This window comes from Ammodytes marinus (assembly GCF_949987685.1).
Source record: "Ammodytes marinus genome assembly, chromosome: 2".
Lineage (NCBI taxonomy): Eukaryota > Metazoa > Chordata > Actinopteri > Uranoscopiformes > Ammodytidae > Ammodytes > Ammodytes marinus.
In genome coordinates, this window is record NC_137231.1 from 7269368 (window position 1) to 7291380 (window position 22013).

The window sequence follows — 22013 nt, forward strand, 5'->3', positions numbered from 1 at the left end:
TGGAAAAACAATGGGAACAGTCCTTTCAATTATGCCATTGAAAAGGTGGGTAAGTGGTTTGGGGGGGGGGGGGGGGGGGTTCAGATGCTGTTAGAACAATCTGACAAGCTCTTTGTTTGAAGCATACTGATGCCTCCTGTTTGCCATCGGGTGCTATGTGGCAAGGACCATTCAATTCAAAAGAGTTCACCCCTTGGGACATCAATGTGCTCAGCCAAAAGTCCATGACAAAATGGCCATTTGATCAGGAGATGTTTTGGGTTTTAAATTTGACATTTTGTCCTAAGTATGGCGCTGGAGGAAAAATTGATGAGTTGTTTAATATTAAATGGAAGAGTAAATCTTTAATGGAAATCTTTGGTGGCACATGAAGAATGGATTTGGGGGTCCTTTAGACATGAGGATTTACTTATCACAAACATCCATAGCGATTATTGGATAGATGTTCTACAAGTTTTGGTACAGATATTCATTGCCCCTCAGAAGATGACATGAAATGACTTTTGTTAACGCCCTGGCCTTTCATCTAGCTAGCGTCAAATGTTCAGTCTGCTAAATACTTTGGGTTTATGAGCAAACACCTGCAAAACCAAGTCTGCATATATCAGACATTCCCTTCATCAGCCCTCAGCTTTGATATGCGTTTAGCGCTAATTAGCAAATGTTAGCAATGCAGCATGCTAAGCTAAGAGAGTGAACACTAGACTGACTCAACATCAAGTTAACATTGGCATGCTGACACACTGACATTATAATCTGGAGTCATGTAATACTCATACTCTTTTCATGTCAAACCAGCCCATTGTTTGATAAAGTATAGCAGATGAAGTTTAGCGAAAGTTCTACAGGAAGACGTAATAACTGCACAGTTCATTCATTGTCTCGCCTAGTTACTGCTTCAACTAATTCAGCTCATCATGGGAGGCTCCCACTATTAGCTCAAACCTATCACATTCACCTTAACATCTGTTAGCCAATCACCTTGTTCCCGTCATCAACTTGCTGTCAGTTGTCATTTCAGCGACTGATGCAATTTCAATGATGGATGCAACCCTCCTCCACCGGTCCACCCCATTCACCTCCAGTTCTCATCACATCATCATCAGCATCATCCAGACCTTCAGCTCTTCACCGCCACCAGTCAGTGCGTTTACATGCAGACTCATAATCGGATAACTAAACGAATAAGACCTCAACAGGACTTTTAACCTGCATGTAAACACCTTTATCCGATCTACTTCGGACACAAATCGGCACAATAACGGACAAGAGAAGTCGGATAAGAACACCTAGATAATTTGTTCATTGTCGGCTTTCTCTCTGCATGTATACAGGGATCGGACATCGCATATCGGACTTCTCGTTCTGTGCTTGTGTGTGCCTGCGCGTGATAGGCTACACCATGGGTTATTGACGGAAGAGAACCGGACGTGGCTCTAAAACCACTTGTTGAAAGCATGGTTGAAAGGGCTACAGCGCCACCTAGCATAGTGGAGACAGCCATGCATCGGACATTTATCCGATTTCTGAAAGGCCATGCATACTCAGACAAGTGACACGGTCCGTTCGAGTGTCTTGTTCGATATATGTGATAATCCAATCTAGTTGTGCCATGGAAACGCACTGAGTGTCTAAGCTCCATCAGGGGGGTATTCTGCTCAGCCCAGGATGTTGCTGCCCCCTTCAGATGATTTTTGCGATGGGGTCTAATCAAGACTCTTTAAATATCTCAAGCACATTTCAATAAATTAATTGTTCATTCTTAACCTTTTCATTTATGAAGTCTCTCATGATTGAAATACCTTGATTGAGAAGTGTTGAACAGACACTGTCAGGGTTGGAACCTGTTATAGGCCCTCCACTTCATACATTCAAAAAAACACATTTGCACTTGAATTATCCTCTAAAACTTGACCAAAGAAATCAGCAAAATTGCCCTCAATGGGAGAGCTTTCAATGCCGCAGCACGGTTGCACAATCTCTCACAGTAAGACTCAATCACATGTCAAATGAAATGCAATTGGAGCACTGATTATGAAAGAACCTGTCTGAGAGTGTTTCGTCTTGGAGCACACAGAGCTGTGACCTGCCTGATTGGTTCTCCTCTCTCGAACACCGTCAGTGAATTATGCCGAACACATTCGCTGAGTTCTAATCCCCATACTTTATGCTATTTAGTATGTGTGTGTGTGTGTGTGTGTGTGTGTGTGTGTGTGTGTGTGTGTGTGTGTGTGTGTGTGTGTGTGTGTGTGTGTGTGTGTGTGTGTGTGTGTGTGTGTGTGTGTGTGTGTGCGTGTGTGTGTGTATACGTGGTACCCTACAGACAAATCAATGTGTTGGTAAAGTTGAAATGACCTTGCATTTCACGATTGTCCTGTTAGATACATCTGTGGCCCTGAGGTGTTGACAATGAAAGGAAAATTGCCTGGATGAGGACTTGGGATGCATGGCACGCATTGTGTTGCATACATAACCTCTAAGAGAAGACACAGTTATTCAGTGAGCATGTGTGTTGGTCTCTGTGTTGTTTTGCGGTGAGAGTGGAACAAATGGCATACTCTTTCCTTTTTTCTAGTCTGCATACTACAGCTGATCATCAAAATAATCTAGTTAGCATTCAGTAGGCACACAATTTGGACATATTTTATTTTTACATTTCATCATTGATTTTGCCTCTTGCTTATATATCCGTCACATCGCTGGTTGCTTTCATACAGAGGAACCGTCGATGTGACTGCCTGTGTGCATTGGATTGTGGGTCAGAATCCCCCGAATAGCATGTTGATTTCAACACTAAATATCTCGACCAGATGTAGGAGGCATCCAGGTATTTTTTAAGCATACTAAATCTGATCAGAAGAATTGGGTCATCCTAAATCTTTTTTTCTACCATACTCAATAGCAGGAATTGGAACTCAGGTTTAGTTTCACTCGCAGTAGGCAGCAGGAGGATGGTTGGAGCACCCACCAGCCCTCGCATATAACCGGCTGACTGATTTAGTGACGTCAATAAAATCTAATTTTCACAGAACCGAGTTAGTCGCTGATGAATTAGTGTGGAATATCCAACTTCAAGCTAACTTCACCGGCTTTTGGTCCATTGGGAAATATGTCAGACTATTGAGCTGTCGGAATAATGGACCTTCAGACTTATGGCACGGCATCCTGGATATACTGTACCTTTAGCCAGGATCTTCCATGATCTATGGCCACCTGACAGCACACAAAACCAGGTTCCCATTGTTCAATATATCTTCACAACTATTGATTCATTTTTCAAGGGATCACAATAACAACAACTATTATATTTTGTTTTAACCCTTTTAGACCTAAGACGACTTCTATAAAAAAAAAAAAACTCATAAATATAGCCTATGTGTTTTTTTAAAACCATGCACCTCCCAAGAGTTTTTTCTAAAAAACTGCATAGAATGTTAACGTTTACTAGATAATTTAATTTTACCCATCATAACAAGGACATTGTTTCTGAAAAAGAGATTGCATTAAGCAAGAGCTGCTTTACAACAGGAAACACGTCGGTTTCTTTCATTAGTTTAACAGTAGCATGGTTTGTAGGTTAAAGTGCCCACACAGCAACGAGTCAGGGTCATTTATAACTGATGGACCGCTAACGCAATAAATCTTTCTAGGCTTTATGTGACTTTTTGATGACATCATTGGATGGATTTTATTCAGCACTGGCTCTGCTCGTCATTCAGAATCTTCCAAAGTGACGTAACGTAAACACCTTTCATGCCCTACCCTTGTGATTTTGTCTCTCTGCAGTTGCTGTACATATCTTCAAAATTCAAGATTCAAGATGGTTTATTTCTCATTATGCACAATTACTACAGCAGCAGTCATTGGCAATGACATTCTTAAGTCCCAGGCTCCTTTCAACAATGCAATATATAAGAAGAGCATGTATAATAGAAACACACAAGTGAAAAGAGCAACAGCAGAGACACAAATAAACACAACAGTAGTGCAAGGACAAATATACAGATACAAAATGTTGAGCAAAGGTTCACCATATAAACGTAAAGTAGAACCCAAAAAAAAATTAAGATTAAATGTAGAAGAAATAGAATACTGTACATTAAAATAAAGATAACTGTTGTGAAATAGGATACTGTACATGTAATAGAATAATGTGAAATACAATAAAAAGCGGTATAGGGAAAACAAAGATATGTAACGAAGCACTGTATATAATGAGTTATGAGTGGTTAACAGTATACTAGTATACTACTACAATGTGCTGCATGATGATCATGTAGTGCGGACTGTAAATCATTTGAATGGAGCTGGTTCGTTCTTTTTTACAGGTGGGGGACCAGATCCTGGAAGTGAACGGTCAAAGCTTTGTCACCATCTCCCACGACGAGGCGGTTCACATTCTGAAGACAGGCTGCCAGCTGCTGGTGAGGGTGAGGGACGTGGGCCGCCTGCCTCACGCGCGCACACTGGTGGATGAGACCAGATGGATCTGCAGTCAGGCCCTGGCCGAGAGCAACGCTACGGCTCACACAACAACAGCAAGCTCTGTCCCCGGCCCCAGTGTCAATGCTAATGCCATCCACGCTAATGTCAGCACCAACACCTGCAGTTCAAGGTGAGTGTGCAATATGTTATGGAACAACAGGGACAACTCGCCAAATAAAATTATACTAGAACTGTCGTGGTGGCATTGGAGCAGACACATCAGCGTAACTGATGACATAGCCTGGTTTCCACTGAGCATTAGCAGTTTGGTTTGGTACGGTATGGTTTGGTACAAAATGGTTATATGGCCTAGAGCTGGCTTGTGTTTCCACTTCTGACAGTAACCTTTAAACTCACGCATATTAGTATTGAGGGTTTTACTTTGATGTGTTCCTCTTAATAAATATAATAAATCAATATAAATATATGATAAATATGATATGCATTGTTTGCTTGTTTGTTTCAGACCATCATCAGCCAGAGCTACGCCTGCATTAGGAAAGGTAAGAATGGCAGCCGTGCCTTCTGTACACATATTAAAGGTAGATTCAGCGATTCCAAAGAATGCTTGTTGACAATTACTATTTGTCAAAATCAATTAATATCTCCGCATCAACCGCTTCCTGTCCTTGTCATGGGTGTGAATTGAAATAAAATCTGGGGTTAATACACAGGCTAGGCGTAACCCAGAAACATATGTTCTGATATTTAAAGCATTTAAAAGGCATAGTTTGACATCTTGCTAAATATGCCTTTTTGCATCTTTGCTTTGACAATTTGTTTGTGAACAACAACCCAGTGCAGTGCATCTGACTGTTAAGTAGTATTAGTTTGACTACAGATACCGCTAGAGAGATTCATATGTGTCGGGTGTAACTGCTCCAATGCTGCTGTGATTGTTTGTTCATGAGTTTAGGCAAACAATGCTGTTAATTCTGATTGGTTATGGGGCTGAGCTTGGATCTATTTGTTCACAGTCTACTTTAATATTTGGCCAAACACAAATGTAACATATTTGCGTTTGGGGTGTTAACTATGTCCGTTTACATTATTTACCTTTATATTTGGTTAAGGTATCTGGTTTTATTCGGCATATGCCATTTAAAAGTTCCCTCTATATATTACTATTGTATAATCAGCTACGATTTGCAATGTCAATAAGCTAATGGGAAAGGGATTATTATTTGTATACAGGATGCACTGTGTAGATACGCGGTATGTAGATTCTCAACATGTCACTCCAATCACAGCGAAACAGTGAGTGGCTTTCACTATGAAGGCTGTGCACACACACAGCTGTGGTCACACAACTGTGAACAATGCCAATGAGCTTATAGTGAGATATTTGCAGCTACAAAGAGCTACAGCTTCAGTATCTCAGAGAAACACTCTGATGTAACAGTTATGGTAATGATCAAGAATATCAATACTATCCAGTGTTACTCATGACCCCATCTCCCTCCCCCTTGTCCGTATTATTAAAGGCCTACTTCACCGGTTTGAATATGAAGGTGTATTGAATTCTGAGATCCTATGTAGTATAAATGTGCAAACAAAATTGAAATCGGTTCATCCTAGCCTGAGAAAAGGCAGAAAGAGTGTTTTTTTTAACCCTATATTTCTCTTTCTCATGACATCACAGAAAGAGAAATATAGGGTTAAAAAAAAACGTACCTTGTAAATATTACTGTGATGTCACAGTAAAAGACATCAAAGTAATATTTACAAAGTATGTTTTTTTTTAAATCACTTTTTTGACTTATCTAGTAAAATAACAAGAAAGATCACTTGAAACTTAAAATGTATCTACTGAGCAACAAGATCAAATAAGCCACTGAACTTTAGTTCATTCTGAACGATTAAGCCCTCCAGAATAATATTGGCTTTCAGTTTGTGTAACTTTTATTAAAATATAACTTTATTTATGAATATACATTATGTGAGTTGAACAAAACAATCAATTAAATAAATAAATGAATTTGTTGTCTAATGTTATCCGCCTTCTGAACCAAAATGTTTTTTTTAAAGCAAAAATTAAATAAAAAATTTGAGTGGACCAGATGAGATTTTCTTTTTGAACGTCACAAAATGTTCTGTTGAAAATAATGAATAAATAAATAATAAACCAACAAAATGACTGTTTTGGTTGGACAAGTCCAGTGAGTTGACATAAAGGCTAAAGGCTGGGGACTCTCTGGAGAGTCATTCATTTTCATGAGCCATGTCTGAAGGCTCATCTGGCAGCATCAGCTGAAAAAAGCCAGATATACAGACAGACTCTGGGCACAGATGTACTTTGTGCGCCTTTTGCTTTATCACTGTTCAAAATACAAACAGAAACTAACCCATCTTCAGCTGCTGTCTGCGATAATAAAAGGGAAAGTGTATATTATATATATATATTGGACTGTATTTCCATGATTACCTACACCACTTGTATAATAGTACACGAGAATATGTTTTTAGATTCATTTAACTCTGACCTTAAAATGCAATAGGATTTTTTTTATTTTGCTAAAAGAAAGAGAAAGGGTCAGCTCCTGTCATTATCTTTCTTCCTACCTTCTGGATGTGCTGCCTTTGTTTCCTCTGTGACTCTTTATTTTGAAGGTTAAAATCTAATGTTCCTGCTTCATGAGGGCTGATGGTGCATTTTGGCTTCTTTTACCCTCTCGAGGTGGAGATTAGTATAATTAAAATCCATATTGGACAATTCTGTACATTATGATGATTAAATTCATCCCAGTGCCAATACAGGAAGTGCCATATTGACCTTGAAGTCCTCCAACTAAGTTTTCTACACAGAAAGCGGACATAGTATATTGAATAGTGTAGTGTGATTATGTGGAACCCACATTTAAGAAAATATCTTGACTATAGTTTTTCAATCAATTGTAAATGAAAATATGATGTGTTAATAGAAGTGTGCCCATGCAACACAAGTGTTTAAACAATAGATTATATTCCAACAAAGCAAAAAAGCAGCAGCAGCAGTTGAAAGGTGCTACGCGGAAATTTAAAATATTTCTGATACAGTCAAATTTTTCCTCTGATGATCATACATTACATGTAACAGCAAACGAGCCTATAAGTGCAAAGCATGCTATTTCTATATCGGTTTTTTTAATGCCTTTGTCATGGGTATGCTCACCCAGGAACAATAGCTGGGGAAGTAAAAACAAACCCGTTTTTGTCCAAAGTGGGTGCAAGAATTAACAGAAGCTGAAAGTTCCTTGCAGCACCTTTAAGGTACTGTTTAAGGTACTGCAAATAATGTTAAAACATATCAACAAGTTAAGAATCAGTGTTCTGGCAATGCTATATCATAAACATGCCACGCAAGATGCAAGTGTTTTATAGTGACAGAGCGCTGGTGTCTTGGTCATGGCTAATTGTGTGATGTGTGTCAGACTGTTGCTGAAAAGTGGAGGCAGCTCAGTCCCTGGTAAACTCAACCATTGTGCTTTGAAAGTTGTAGCTTACAGTAATCCCTCCCATTATTAGAAAGACCGCTGGCTGCCTCTATCCTATCGTGTCCATGTACAGTATTATCCTTTGTCATGTTTTACTTGAGCGTCATCAACAAGGAGCCTTGTCAGTCTCCATGCTGAATTGTGTGATGCAGGGGCTTTTAAACATTTACATTTTGAAATCAATTTGGACACTGAATTATTTATTTATTTAATTTTGGCCAAAATGAATATATTTTTAGATTTTTGCCCCATTCACAGCTGAACCTTTGTGGGAAGGGAAATCTTTCTTAGCCTTGAATCCCTGCAGTATTCAACATAAAGGTTTGTGTCAGTCTGTGTAACGCCTGACCTCGTTGAAACTCAATTTACCAACAGTGAGAAGAACTGTTTCCAAGTGGAACTGCTTAAGAAGATAACCATGATAGAGTCTTTAAGGCAAACACATTCTGACTGACTCACCCTGCAGCTTTGAAGTGGTGCCTTTTTGCTTGCATGTGATAAGCTCAGCTGCTGCTGTGTGTGTGTGTGTGTGTGTGTGTGTGTGTGTGTGTGTGTGTGTGTGTGTGTTTGTGTTTGTGTGATAAGCTCAGAGCTGCCCCGTGTGTGTGTATGTATGTGTGTGTGTGTGTGTGTGTGTGTGTGTGTGTGTGTGTGTGTGTGTGTGTGTGTGTGTGTGTGTGTGTGTGTGTGTGTGTGTGTGTGTGTGTGTGTGTGTGTGTGTGTGTGTGTGCTGGTGTGTTTGTGCTCTCCTTGGGTTTGCTACTGGGGCTTTTGCTGTAGAGTAAGATAACTCTATTTGTCCTATCTGTGTTCCCTCCTCATTTCATTTGACCTCATATGTCCCCCTATGTGTGTGTGTGTGTGTGTGTGTGTGTGTGTGTGTGTGTGTGTGTGTGTGTGTGTGTGTGTGTGTGTGTGTGTCCAGGCAGCAGTATACAGAGGCGTGGGCCCTCCTGGAGCTCAGGTGTCTCTGGAGCATCAGGCCTACATGCTGCTGACGGAGCCCGAGAGGCAGACCATGCTCTACTACCTGCAGGAGTACCAGGACGGACACATAGGGATGGAGCCGCTGGTCATGGCTCTGTTTGAGCTCTTCAACACACATGCAAAGGTACAGGCCGATACCGATTCTGTCCCATATCATCATTATTATACTTATTTTAATTTTTTTTGTTGGTGGTGATGTTATGTTTAAGGTTAGGAAAGGCTTATGCAATACAGAAATTATAAGAAAAGAAAAAGCATACAAAAATGCACAAAGGTTTATCTGCTTTCAACTGTTTGGATACTGATGAACATCAGAACTCATCAACTTTTTAATTAGTAAATTATTTTTAATGGGTGCTATATCACATTAGCCTGGCACCGCCCGCCTACCTACTTCCGCTCAATTTTCATTTCACTTCAGTAGTCAGTCTGGGCAGACCCGTCGCCAGACCTCAGTCTTAAGGGGGGCACATGAAATGCATAGGGGGGCACAATTATTATTAGCCTACAGTACGTATATTTTTAATAGTCCTATACTCTATTCGCGCAGCACGTAATCATCACGTTAAACTAACCAACAGCGGTAGCCTATAGCCTACAACATCAGTCCTCATAATTCATAATTTAAAGCAATACATTACATAGAAGCAATGTTATGAATATCCATAAAACACTTGACTATTCAACATAGATGTAGCCTAACACCAGACGCATATCTCAAACATTGCATTTTAAAGCAGTCAACAGAGGGATACACACACACACACACACACACACACACACACACACACACACGGTAGCCTACTTTGAGTGGAGGCAGGGCTGTGCTCTCTCCAGTCCCTTCTATCAGTACAGCGGGAGGCGGCGTTTCTCCTAGCTCAACCTCCTCATCAACATATATTTCGGCCTCCGGGTTCAAAGCAGCCAGTGCGCCAATGAGCTCGCTACTGCGCTCTCCAAAACGCGCATCCATCTCTCCTTGCACAGCATCAATAACACTGTAAAATACTCTTGAACTCAGTCTTTTCGTCTATGTCACTTTCTGACGGACCAACTGTTTCCTCAACTGCAAATCCGCGGAGGTTCTTGTAAATTGTGCGCCTTCTCTTGCTTGGACCGCGTTCGGTCCGGGGTCGGTCTCCGGCACAGCCTCGCCCTCGATGGCCGTGGCTGGAGGAGCGCAGAGTTCCCACAGTGCAAAACTGTGGCTTCACGCAATCAGAAGTGTCACCGCGCTGAACAAGTCCATAATTTCGGATTGTAGTCTGTCATGCGGCTCGAAAAGTGACAACAGTTTGACGATCCGATTTGGCAGAGGAGACTGTTGGTGGGCTTTTCAACCGTTACCGAATATCGATTATGATGAACTAGAAATGGAATAGTAAGCCGGCGAAAACTCATCCAGCTTCACTTTCAAAAATGCGCGGTAACTGTTGAGCGGCTGCATTGACGTAGTTACGTAGGCCTACGCAGCCTTACTTTCTTTTCAGTAAGGCGGTGATAGGCTGTTGCAGTGTAGATAGACTCCCATCAATAAAACAAAATCACACCATTGTTTATTTATGTTTTAAATGTTTTGATGATAAAGAATACAACATTAGTATTTATCAACACAAAATTAGCTACTATGATAGTATAAAATAAAAATGAAAGTAATTTTTTTTTGAGAGATCTGTGCCCCAAGTGGGGGGGGCACAATCATTTCTGGGGGCGGGCCCGGCCCCCTATGGCCCGCCCATAGCGACGGGTATGAGTCTGGGGCTGGGGTATATTCATGGGTTCCTTCTCCAGCCAGACTTTTGGCGGTCCAATCAGCGAACAGAGCGAGTGGCTGAGAATGATGACGTCGAAGTCGCGCTCCAGTTTCAGTTGAATGCTGCGTTCCTTTATACTTGGAACTCGGAGATTTCCGACCCGTCTGTGTTCCAGTGCATCTGCTCGGGAACGTATGGACGTCTACAACCTTTCTCATCCAAATAACTAAACGTTAGGCTCTAGCAAGTTACCGTTGCCAGGTACCGGTAGATCCATAGACTACAATATGTAGTGAAGTCGGAGATTTCCGAGTTCCCAGTACACACCGTCAAAAGCCGGCTCATGACATAAGTCATGACCAAACGTTATGCGATTGGTTGGCTGATCCAGAGTGGCACTGGGCAGATCCAATACTTTTAAACTTCAACAGACACCCGCCTCCAAGTGAGTGAACATATGCCAATAGAGCAGTTCCAGACCTTCTGTACAAATGAAATTAAGTAAGATGGTCTGGTTGGACCAGGCTATTATCACATAGCTATAGTCTTAACATTTTAATTATTTCATACCTAAAATGATTTAGATTTTTTTAAACAGACTATGGAATTTGGATGGGTACGTGGATGGGAGTTGTCAAGCAGATTGCAGCCATATCGGACCTGATTTCTATATAGGATCAGATCGGTCCCATCCCTGTAGTCTGCATCAGACAACAGCAGCTGCTCTCACTAAGTGGGGTCAAAACAACGACATCGTTCTTCTGAAATAATGTTCAGAGTGTACCTCATGGGAAAAAAGCTTTAACCCTCTCTATGGTACCATCATATTGTCTCTAGGTAACATGCAAGTGCTTTACACCCACACAATACATCCTCAATTATGATGTAATACTTTACAGAAGAGGCGATGGTCCTAACAAAACCAATAGCAGTGTTTCAATTTGCCACATGACTCTTTGGAAGCCATTTCAAATCCTTTTTGAAAAATGTATTTTTATTCCCTCACTACCATTGGTACCGTGTTGCTTTAATGCACCCTAAAGTTTACCATAAAAACATTACGAATAATTGTTTTACCAACTCATAATGAATGTCATATAGAGGGTTAAAAAGTGGAATTCTATGTGGTCTCAGCTATACTGTATCCTACAGTAGATTTGGGCAGTGACTGTAACACGGCTATACATAAACGTTTTGATGCAACATTCTAGTAAGACTTTTCTGTTTCCCTTTTAACCTTTCATTTTTAATTTATTCAAATATTTTGTTTCTTATCATATTTTTATTTTGCTTTTCTTATGTTGATTCTATACTTGATGTATTTCATGCCCCTGTAAAGCACTTTGAATGGCCTTGAATGACAGTTTTTAGTTTAGGTGCAAGCCATTCATTTTTTAAATAATTATATATTAATATTTCAAATGTGTAACTTGCTTATTTCTGCTGATGGCTTATTCAGACGTGATTCCAGCGTCAGACAGGAGACATGAAAGTGACCCTGTCTAGTCAGCGATAATGCAATCAGTGAGCCAAGGTTTTACAGTCATTCTCAGCATTTATCTATTAACGTGATGACCCATTTAGAGACATTTGGGCAATTCATTTTTTCAAATTCACAGAAGGTTTGAAAAAAAAAAGTATGTGTCTGCCAATTCTTCCACAAGCTAAAAATGTTTTATAGCTAGCAGTTAAAATCAAGATGGTAATTTAACTTTACCTTTCGTTAGGGCCTGAATATAGAGAACTGCAGGAGATAAGACCTTCAGTTTACAACCTTTACAACCAATGTAGCTTAACTACAATTTCATGGAAACATTTAGCTACTCTATTTGGCAATAAACTCGTATGAAAAATATTGTTGTTTGACTGGACGTCATTGTTAATGAGGGTCACCCCTCAATGATCTCTCCATATAAAGGTTGAAATGAAATGCCCTCATCTCTGTCTTCTCTCCTCTTCTCCGTCCGTCCAGTTGTCCATGTTATCAGAGGTGAGGAGTCTGGTCTCTGCCCAGGATGTGGAGCTGTTTGACAGGCTGGTGTTGCACCGGGAGAGGGAGACCCTCCAGGCCTGGCATGGAGGCTTGGGAGTGATGCTTCCCCCCCAGGCCCACTGCAACCACAACACAGCCCCTCCCCCCATACACCATGCAGGACATCTGTTCACTGCTACGGTAGGCCTACATCCCTTAACTGAAAATTGATTGTAATATTATGTGGTAAAGTCCTTCTGCTTTCTTAACATAGCTAGTTTGACACATTAAAAATGGGGTAAGCTATCTCCAGCGAACGCTTAGCGAACATTTGTTTATGTTCATACTAACCACTGCAATAGTTGACGCTCAGAGCAAGTGGCTGGGCCATCCCTGAAACGTCAATCTGTAATGTGCTGGTCTACCGCTGGCTCTGAGCCAGGCTTTTTAGATCGCTGTTAGCTGAGCAATGTGTGCAAACACCTGACTTTTTGTTCAGGCTGCACACACAACAGACAGGTATAGCAGATGGTGAGTAGATATTAGCTGATTTAAAAAAAAAGTGTTCTGGATTCCAATTGATTAATATGCCTTTAAAATGAACTCATTTCAAGATTCAAGATTCAAGGATTTTATTGTCATTGTAGTACACAACGAAATAATGATAAATGATTAAAAATGTGGATGTGCGTGTTGGGAGATACTGCTACAGAGTTGTTCTTAATGCTTTGTTAGGGGGTCACCCCACACAGAGTCCAGGTCTGGGAGCTCAGCTCCGATGATCTTTCTCGCCGACCTTACCACCCTGGCCAAGTCCCTCTTGCTCTCCGCTGTGCAGCCTGAATACCACACACAGCAGCCCTGGCAGAGAATGCTCTCGATTGTACTCCTATAAAAATGTATGAGCAGCACATTTTGTTTGTTTTGGTGGTGTTTAGGACCATGTTGTTGTCCACACACCACTCTGCCATGTGTTGGACCTCCTGCCTGTAATGGGACTCATTGTTGTCAGTAATGAGCCCCTCCACAGTGGTGTCATCAGCAAACTTGATTATTTTAATATCAAATATACTGTATAAATCCTAATAGTGCAATATAAGCAGCATTTTCAACTTTGTGTAGGTTATGTGAGGTTATGCCGTGTTACATGGCTGCTTACCAAATCTTGACAACAAATAATGATTTAAAGTGAATTACTACAAGCAGCTGGCACACAGGGCTGCTTGTTAATTTCATTTTCAATTAAAAGAAAAAGTGCACCTCTTGTTGGTGGACTGATGTGATTGGATAAAACAGGTCAGAGAAGCAGTCTGTTCATTTAAAAGGGACCTTATTGGGTAGACACTGCACAAAGCTGTTAAACAAATGAGGTTTCTGTGTTGTTGTTCCACTTGTGAAAGTCAAGGCCCTATACCCATTTCCTGTTCCATCCATTTTATGAGGGATACTTTGGGAGCTGACCTGTGAAAAACATGGATTTTGACAGTTTTGATTTGAAGGTGAGAAATGTTTTCAAATTTATGAGGACAGGGAGACCTTTTTTATCTAAATAAACTCTCTGGTGATTTACCTCTTTGTTTTAACAACGTTTCAAAGTCAATATTGAACTTTTAGCCCATCTCATGTCAATACCCTGACACACATCAGATAAGGATATGGTGACTCTCTGCTCAACCTAAACTGTACACCTGCCAAGTGTGGCTAAAACCATTAAGATTGCTTGTATGTTTAGGAAAATATTGATTCCTAATACCATTGTGAGCTTTGAAATGTACATATGATTAAAACATACGTAAAGGCCCATACATCGCCATGATAGAAACCTTTAAGTGTCTAATGACATGTGTAGACAAGGGCACAGTGACTGTGTGTGTGTGTGTGTGTGTGTGTGTGTGTGTGTGTGTGTGTGTGTGTGTGCGTCTGTGTGCGTCTGTGCAGAGCCGGCCCAAGCCTTCATGGGGCCCTAAGCGAAATATGATTAGTGGGCCCCTCTCCAATGTTAGCGATGCTGAAACTATAGATCTTTGTTGCTAAATCTGAGAAATTTTGTGTGAACAAATAATTTGGAGACACTGGGTCAGATGAATTAGAAGCTATTGAAGAAGGACAAAAATATTAATATAAAGTAAAATATTATGGAGGGTCCTCTGGGTTGGGCTTGGAGCTCTTTTTCTTTTACGGGACATATTTCTCTGTACTATAATGAATGCATTTAAATGCAATGAGAGGAACGAAGCAGAATAACTCTGTTGTCCAGCTAATGTATCTTTTTTTCGACAGACAAGGCTGAAATAGGCTATTGACTATACACAGTGCATGGGTAACTGAGGGCAGCCCCATTTCCAATTGTTTTTAAATATATTCAATACACACTGTGCATGGATGTGAACGTGACATGATCAGATAATTTTGGATTACCTCCCAGATTAACTGATTACATTTTTAGACTATTAATTATCTAGACCAAAACGTTTTATTCCTTTTTTTGTATGATAACTCACATTTGCATAATATGATGTTAATATCACACAAAAAAAAAGAAAAAGAAAAAAAAAAGAAGGGGCCCCCCTGGCGGTCGGGGGCCCTAAGCGACCGCTTAGTTCGCTTATGCCTCGGGCCGGCTCTGCGTCTGTGTGTGTGTGTGTGTGCCAGCCATATCATTTCCCATCTCCCTGGCATCAGTCTTCTACACAGTGCAGCTCTACTTTGTGTCAGGTCAGATGTAGTATTGATGTTTGACTGTGGCTGACATCAATCCACTGAGACCTCATTATGCCAGGTTACACTCTGCTTCTGATCCACTTCCTTCAGCAGTCTGGGCCTTACAATACTCCACAGAATCTGACAGCACACTTTGGTTTTAGCATGAAAACAGTATGGATTATCTTCTTCCGTTTCATGATTCTGGCTGCTTTGGGTGCATTTGTCTTGGCATCGTTAGCTGTTTGGTGAACATAGAATCAATAGCTAAACATACAGGAGTATACAAAGATAGGGAGGGGGGGATATGTTGAGATGTACATGAATATAGCCTACTGATTTAAAAAAAACATTACGTCAATGACAACTAGAGATGATAAGCAAAACTATAAATAAATGTTGGATAATATTCTATTGTCCAGAGGTGTAAATGTTTAAATAAAATAATTTATTTTAAAACATGCTTACAGGCACCCATGGCTAAATTCTATTAATAGACCATTGTGCAATAGTATTTTCTGCTCATTGTGTTTTAAATTGTGCACTTTTGATGCTGATGATTCATGAAAGAGGCATAAGAGAACCCTGCCATTATGAAAATGACCACACAAGATTACATTCCCATTTCACTTTCATCATACATGTGCCACAATCAGGAGCCTATTCAAATGTAAATGTCCAGGTTTCTTTTTAATGTCATGGGCAAGTTTAGGAGTTTTTGCTCTCAAACTGAACTGCCAAGCACCCTATGTCTGTATGTAAATTATCGAAATAAAAATGTTCAGTGCAGCATTTTAACGCTATTTCTCTCTCTCTCTTTCTCATGCAGCACTGTGTGTTGCGGTAAGCTTAAAAGTGCACCTCAGCGGCCATCTCCTAATATCTGTGGCCGTGTTAGCGCAGGCATATAATTAGTGCGAATTATTTTGTAGATACGGGGCAAATTGCGAGCGCTATTCCGTCGCAAATCATGGAGCTATTACCAGGCGTTATCCATTCTTAGTGGATCTGATCCTTAGAGCGCTCCTAAAACACATTCTTTACTTACTAATCACACTAATCCAATTAACTAAACGTCTTACAAGTGAATGAAATAGTGAAATATAGGCATTCCTCATGTTGCTGGGAAACCATCTGGACCCCTGTAAGGTCTCCTGGGGCTCCGTGAAGCCCACTCTAAAAAAAGGCTCTCTCAAGCAATGGAGTGATCGCTTGCAGCCTGAAATGGCCCCAATGATTCAGCTGTTGGAGAGAAATCACTCAAAACACTTTGTTCCAACTGTCTGAAATTTCTTGCACTCATTCTGTTGTCCTGTGGGGCACAGCCAATCTCCATCTGCCCTTCTGCATTAAGTAGGAAGACCACATTTAGTTTGTATTACAGATTTAGCCCTGCAGTACTACAATGCTTCAAACTAGGTTTTTTTTTCTTTCAGAATGACGGCTCTGTTGGTGGTTGGACAGAAAAAGACCAGGAGGAGAACACTAATGCCTTACACAACATTGCTCTGGTATGTGTCTCTTTTATGCTGCTCTTAAATTGATTCGTTTGAAAGGGTTAGATGTATCGTCTGTGGATGGGTTTTCATTTGTATCCCTTCTTAACACCCTATACCTCAGATTTGTTTTACAAATCAAAAAACAATGCGTCACTCAGCTGTGCTCCCGGACACATTAGAATTATTCCATTCCAATGGTAGTGAGGGAATAAAAATACATTTTCCAAAAAGGATTTGAAATGGCTTCCAAAGAGTCATGTGCCAAATTGAAACACTGCCATTCCATCAATAGACAGAAGTCAAGGGTCAAGACATGCTCTGTACAAAAATGACTAACATCAACACCACTAGGCGTCATAGTCAAAAGTCATGGGCTGTGCTTGTGACTATTAGTTCTTTATCACATTTGTCTCTTTTGTCACCAACAAGCTACATAGTGAACATTTTGAAATACATGCAAGCAAAGTTTAGCCAAATACCAATTTATTTTTAATGATGTCAGTCCATGCAGAAGATTGTGTATCCATGCGCAAACAAATCACAATCAGTAAGTAATGCCTGCACACACTTGGCGAGAACAGGGGAGCTATACTGAGGCTGACCCTGCGTGAGGACAGTCTTCCAGAGAACTGCTTGTGCGTGTGTATTAGAGATGTAGGAGGGGTTAGCGAAAAGACAATATTGATTACCTTGTGTGACTTACTAGAACTTAACTTAACTTTCACTACAATTTTTTTCCGGTAATAAAACGAGAGGAATACATTTTTTACTAAATTAGCTTTAGTTAACTTAACTAGATTTCTCCCTATGGTAGCTCTCTGCTCTATAGGTCAACTTCTTGCAGTGTGAACTCATTGATAGTTTGCAAAGCTATGCTGAAAAATGTGCTTCCGCAACACTGGTCATTTGGGAAGTTATGTGACTGTTTGTTTTCCATCTTTGACAGAGTGAAATGCTGGCTTCAGGTGCGTCTCCTCCCCCGTTCAGGGCTCAGAGCAGGACGTCCTGGGAGAAGGATCCCGGCCGAAAGCATTCAGCCCGGCTGGTGAAGCCCGGCTCCGGCCAGCTCTTCACCGGCCCCACGCGGCTGCTCCACAATTGCCTCCACAAGTCTCTCAAATCCCTCCCCACCACCAGCCAGCAGCAGCAGCCCTCCCCGGCCCCGGGACACCACACCTGCACCGGTGGCAGCCTCCACACCTCCCTCAATGCACTCCATCACACCTGCCAGAGTGCAGACTATGAATATCACAACCCCCAGCCCCACTACAGCCATCACTTTCATCAACACAGCCGGCCCAGTTCGGGACACCACACCTGCCCAGGCTTCCTTCACCTGCGACAGAACTCCTCTGGCTCTGCTAAGCCACAATCCTCCGTCAAGTTCTCCTCTAGGTCCAGCTCCTACGAGAAGTCCTCCATCTTGTCAAAGTCTGCGTCCTCTTCCAAAGCGCCGTCTCCCATGGCGTCCCCTCAGCCCTCGCCCCGCCCCTCCCCGTGTCCCTCCCCATGTCCCTCTCTCATCACCCCCACTGCTCCGCCCTGCAGTTCGGACCGGCCCTGCTCGCCAGCTTTCACCCACAAAACCCTCACAACGGACATGAACCTGCTGTCCGCAGACTCCAGACCACAACAAAGAGGTACACAAATAATGTGTGTGTTGTGTTTGTGTGTGCCTGTGCAGGAATACAGTACAGCTCATGTATACCACTCATCTGATTAGACTATAGTGAGACCAGCCTGATCTCACAAGCTTCACATTTCTCTCACACAAGTCTCAGTCTGGACTTTCTTACAAATTATTCGTTCAAATAAGATATATGTGGAGGAAATATGCACTCCAGCTTATTTAGAGTTATTGATTCACTGTGTGCATGAATGAATCATCACATAAATCCATTTCCCACATATTCACAGACTCAAATAAAAAATATTAAAAAAATATTGTGGCAAGCTAAGTATATTAAGATTAGATTTATCTTCCCAAAAGTCTCACAAAACAAGGGTAATTGGCTATAACTCATGGCCCGCTAATTGAAACACAATTTGCTTTCTTTGAGAAATTTCAAGTAATTTTTTTCAAATGGGCTGACATAAAATACAGGTGCCCACTGCCCAGTCTGAATCAAGTTCAGGGGCGTGAGTTCGATATCGTGCAGAGAAAGGCTAGCATTTCAAAGGACAGAGCAGCTGCAGGGAGCTGTAGTGGCGAACTGGCCTAACCAAGAAATCTCAAGCTAGACAGGAAATATCAGACTGTGACAAAAGAAAAGAAAATGATTTCCATGATGTTGAACGTTCCATAACATAATAGTTAGCTGCTTTGTCTGATTATATATAACAAAATAGTGCAAATGTGTCTGCAAATATACTTTACAATATTGGCTTTACAATATATTGGAATATATTGTGGGAATGAACTTTATATTGGTATTAAGACAAGAGCTAAACATAGAGACTGAGTTTGTCTTGATAGGTTACAGTATTAGAGCAGATCTTATTGATATGTTCTTAGTATGATACGTTTCATCAAATAAATGTTTAGAGGGGGTGCGACTGCGAGATACAAAGCCTGTATTGAGTAAAAGTTCTTTATATAGCCGAGGTAGGGGGCCACTATCCGTACCTATATCTCTGTGCTGTATGAACAAGTATACTGTATATGTATCGCCTCTGTGTACACTAACATGATATTGTCTCATCCAGGTGCCACCCTGTCCCAGCTGTCAGACAGTGGGCAGACTCTGAGTGAGGACAGTGGGGTGGACATAGCAGAGGCTGGGGGCCTCAGTAAGGACGGCAGCCCTCGACCCAGCAAGAACCAGCAGCAGGGCCATGTGGAACAGCCAGGGGCCCACCCAACTGCTCCAGGGGCAACTAGACAAGTAAGGACTTCACACAGGTGTTTGTGGTTGAATGTGGTAAGAAACGTAAAGCGCTTTCGGGATGAGGAAATCAGCTAAAAAGCGCTATATAGGTCGAGTCCATTTACCATGTTGCTTGTAGTTTATCTTAAACTTAAAGGTGTTACGAGGAACTTTTACATTTATTTTTATTTCTGAAACAGTCTCATTTATCCTGAGATGATCATAAATAACATGTAACAGCTTTGTCATGGGTATGCTAACGTAGTAAAAACACTCCCGCTTTTGTCCAAAGGGGGTGCAAGAATGAACAAAAATTGAAAGTTCCTCGAAGCACCTTTAAGTCCAGATAGTCCGAAGGTGACTTACTGTGTAAACCAAATTCCTGTGTGTGGGTTTTGTTTTCAGAATCTCTGCTATCACTTCTTCTGTTGCTTTCATTGACTATATGGAATGAATCAAATACAAACAAATTAAAAACTTAAGCCATTTACGTATTGAAGAGAAATGAAAGCAGTGCAGACAGGAACATTGTGATGAATTATACGACAGCAGCAGATTATGTGCCGTCTCCTAAAGATGAAAGGAGTCAGCACATCACTGTATATGGCAGCGTTCCAATCATAACCAACTGACGACCAAGCAAACAACAGAAAAGCAATTACACTCTGTCTCAATCCATTTGCATGCGAGGAGAAGATTGTCTCCGGGAAAGTCAATCGCATCAATGTAAGACAAGATGGGGAGAATTTAACAATATTATATAAACTCTGTTTTATATTCTAAAATAATCTCGGCTTGTGATTTAAAGACCTCGTTCGTCTTGGTTTTCACAAAATGACTGAGTTAACGCCTTTATTGTCTTACAAACAGGAAAAAAACACAGGTAAAATGATTGAACTTGCTTCCAATACAAAAGCAAAAATGATGAGTCATTCAGGATGATTTTTTCCTTTCAAATTACAGCATTTAAGGTAGAATGAGAATGAAGAGGAGAAATTGGTAGAAACTATCTTTTTTTAAAGCAGATTGTAAAGGAGATGCGTGGGACACCAATGCCCCAGCAGCACTCCATTCAATCCACAAACAACTGCACAGGGACATTTTTCTCAAGCACTTATTTAATTTTCAAGCTTTTCCTCATTATGAAAAGACATAGCCCTACAAATCCACACAATATAAATGCAACATCGAAAAGTATTACAGACTAGGCTGGTATTTGCTTTAACATGCAACAAAAAAAAGAAAAAGGAAAGATAACTGGAAAAAATAGAATACTGGGGCTGGTTTAAGACCTATTTGCAAGTTCTATTTAATTTAGCAGGCCGGCAAAGTCATGTGGGAATTAAAAGAAAAAAACAATATAAGATTTTTATTATATTGCCATCAAGCAGTCCAGCTGTGGGTACGTCATATCGACCCTGTTGAGAGCAGAGGTACAGTACGTCCCAAATCCATACTACAAGCACATTTTTAGCATTTCAGCATAAAGTATATTCACACAGGAGAAGTGACAGACTATAAGTATATTCAAAGACAGTATAAAGGAAAATTAGAATAAGCTGCAGGTGATGGTCAAATGATCATAAACACATAATGGTTTTTGAAATCAAACTTGCAATGACATCATAATGGCGTTTTACTGTTGGCCAAATTAAGTTTGAGTGATGCTGGGTACAACCTAGTTAATTGAAAGTTTCATTCAACCATGTCTGAAGGTAAAAGTCTCAATACTTCATTTGTATGTGCAACCTATGTACAAACAAAAACCTTGGCATAAAGCCTGCTGTCATAAGCCCCTTTCACACTGTGACTTGGAAATCATACAGAGTTTACCTGATTGAGCTGTTTCAGAGTTATTTGACCCAGACTTTACGCAGACTTTACCCGGGTTGCTCCGTAGTCCTTGATCCCGGGTTGGGAGGGGGGAGGGGGGGGGGTGGGGTGGGCATATCGATATCACGTGTGAACGAAAAAATACAAACGTCCAAGGTTGAAGGAGGATAGTCCATTTGAGCAACGGATACAACGAAAATGTCTTCAAACTGGAGAGATGAAGACATTTTCCCTCTCCAAAATGTACCTTTATCGTAAAGTGTTATCAAAGTTTAAACCAGGCCGTCTTCCACACACCTGATAGATTTTAGCAGATCCAGCTCCCATCTGAGAGGTCTTCCATCTGGTCAAAGTCTGGCTTCTCAATCTATTCCATCTCATGTCATCTCATCATCCATCACCCCACCTTTGCTCTCAATTGCTCTCGGCTCTAATACCTTTTG

General features: G+C 40.9%; 1 protein-coding gene across 1 annotated transcript in view; it reads left to right on the plus strand.

The window, feature by feature from the left end:
- The window catches only part of whrnb (whirlin b), a gene marked incomplete at both ends in the record, with an annotated part of 57127 nt that overhangs the window by 33863 nt on the left and 1251 nt on the right, over positions 1-22013 (plus strand). The window contains 6 exons of the mRNA XM_080049738.1: positions 4329-4615; positions 4952-4988; positions 8884-9069; positions 12672-12872; positions 17817-18510; positions 19577-19755. Of these exons, the coding sequence (XP_079905864.1) occupies positions 4329-4615; positions 4952-4988; positions 8884-9069; positions 12672-12872; positions 17817-18510; positions 19577-19755 (1584 nt within the window). The remainder of the gene's footprint in view (positions 1-4328; positions 4616-4951; positions 4989-8883; positions 9070-12671; positions 12873-17816; positions 18511-19576; positions 19756-22013) is intronic.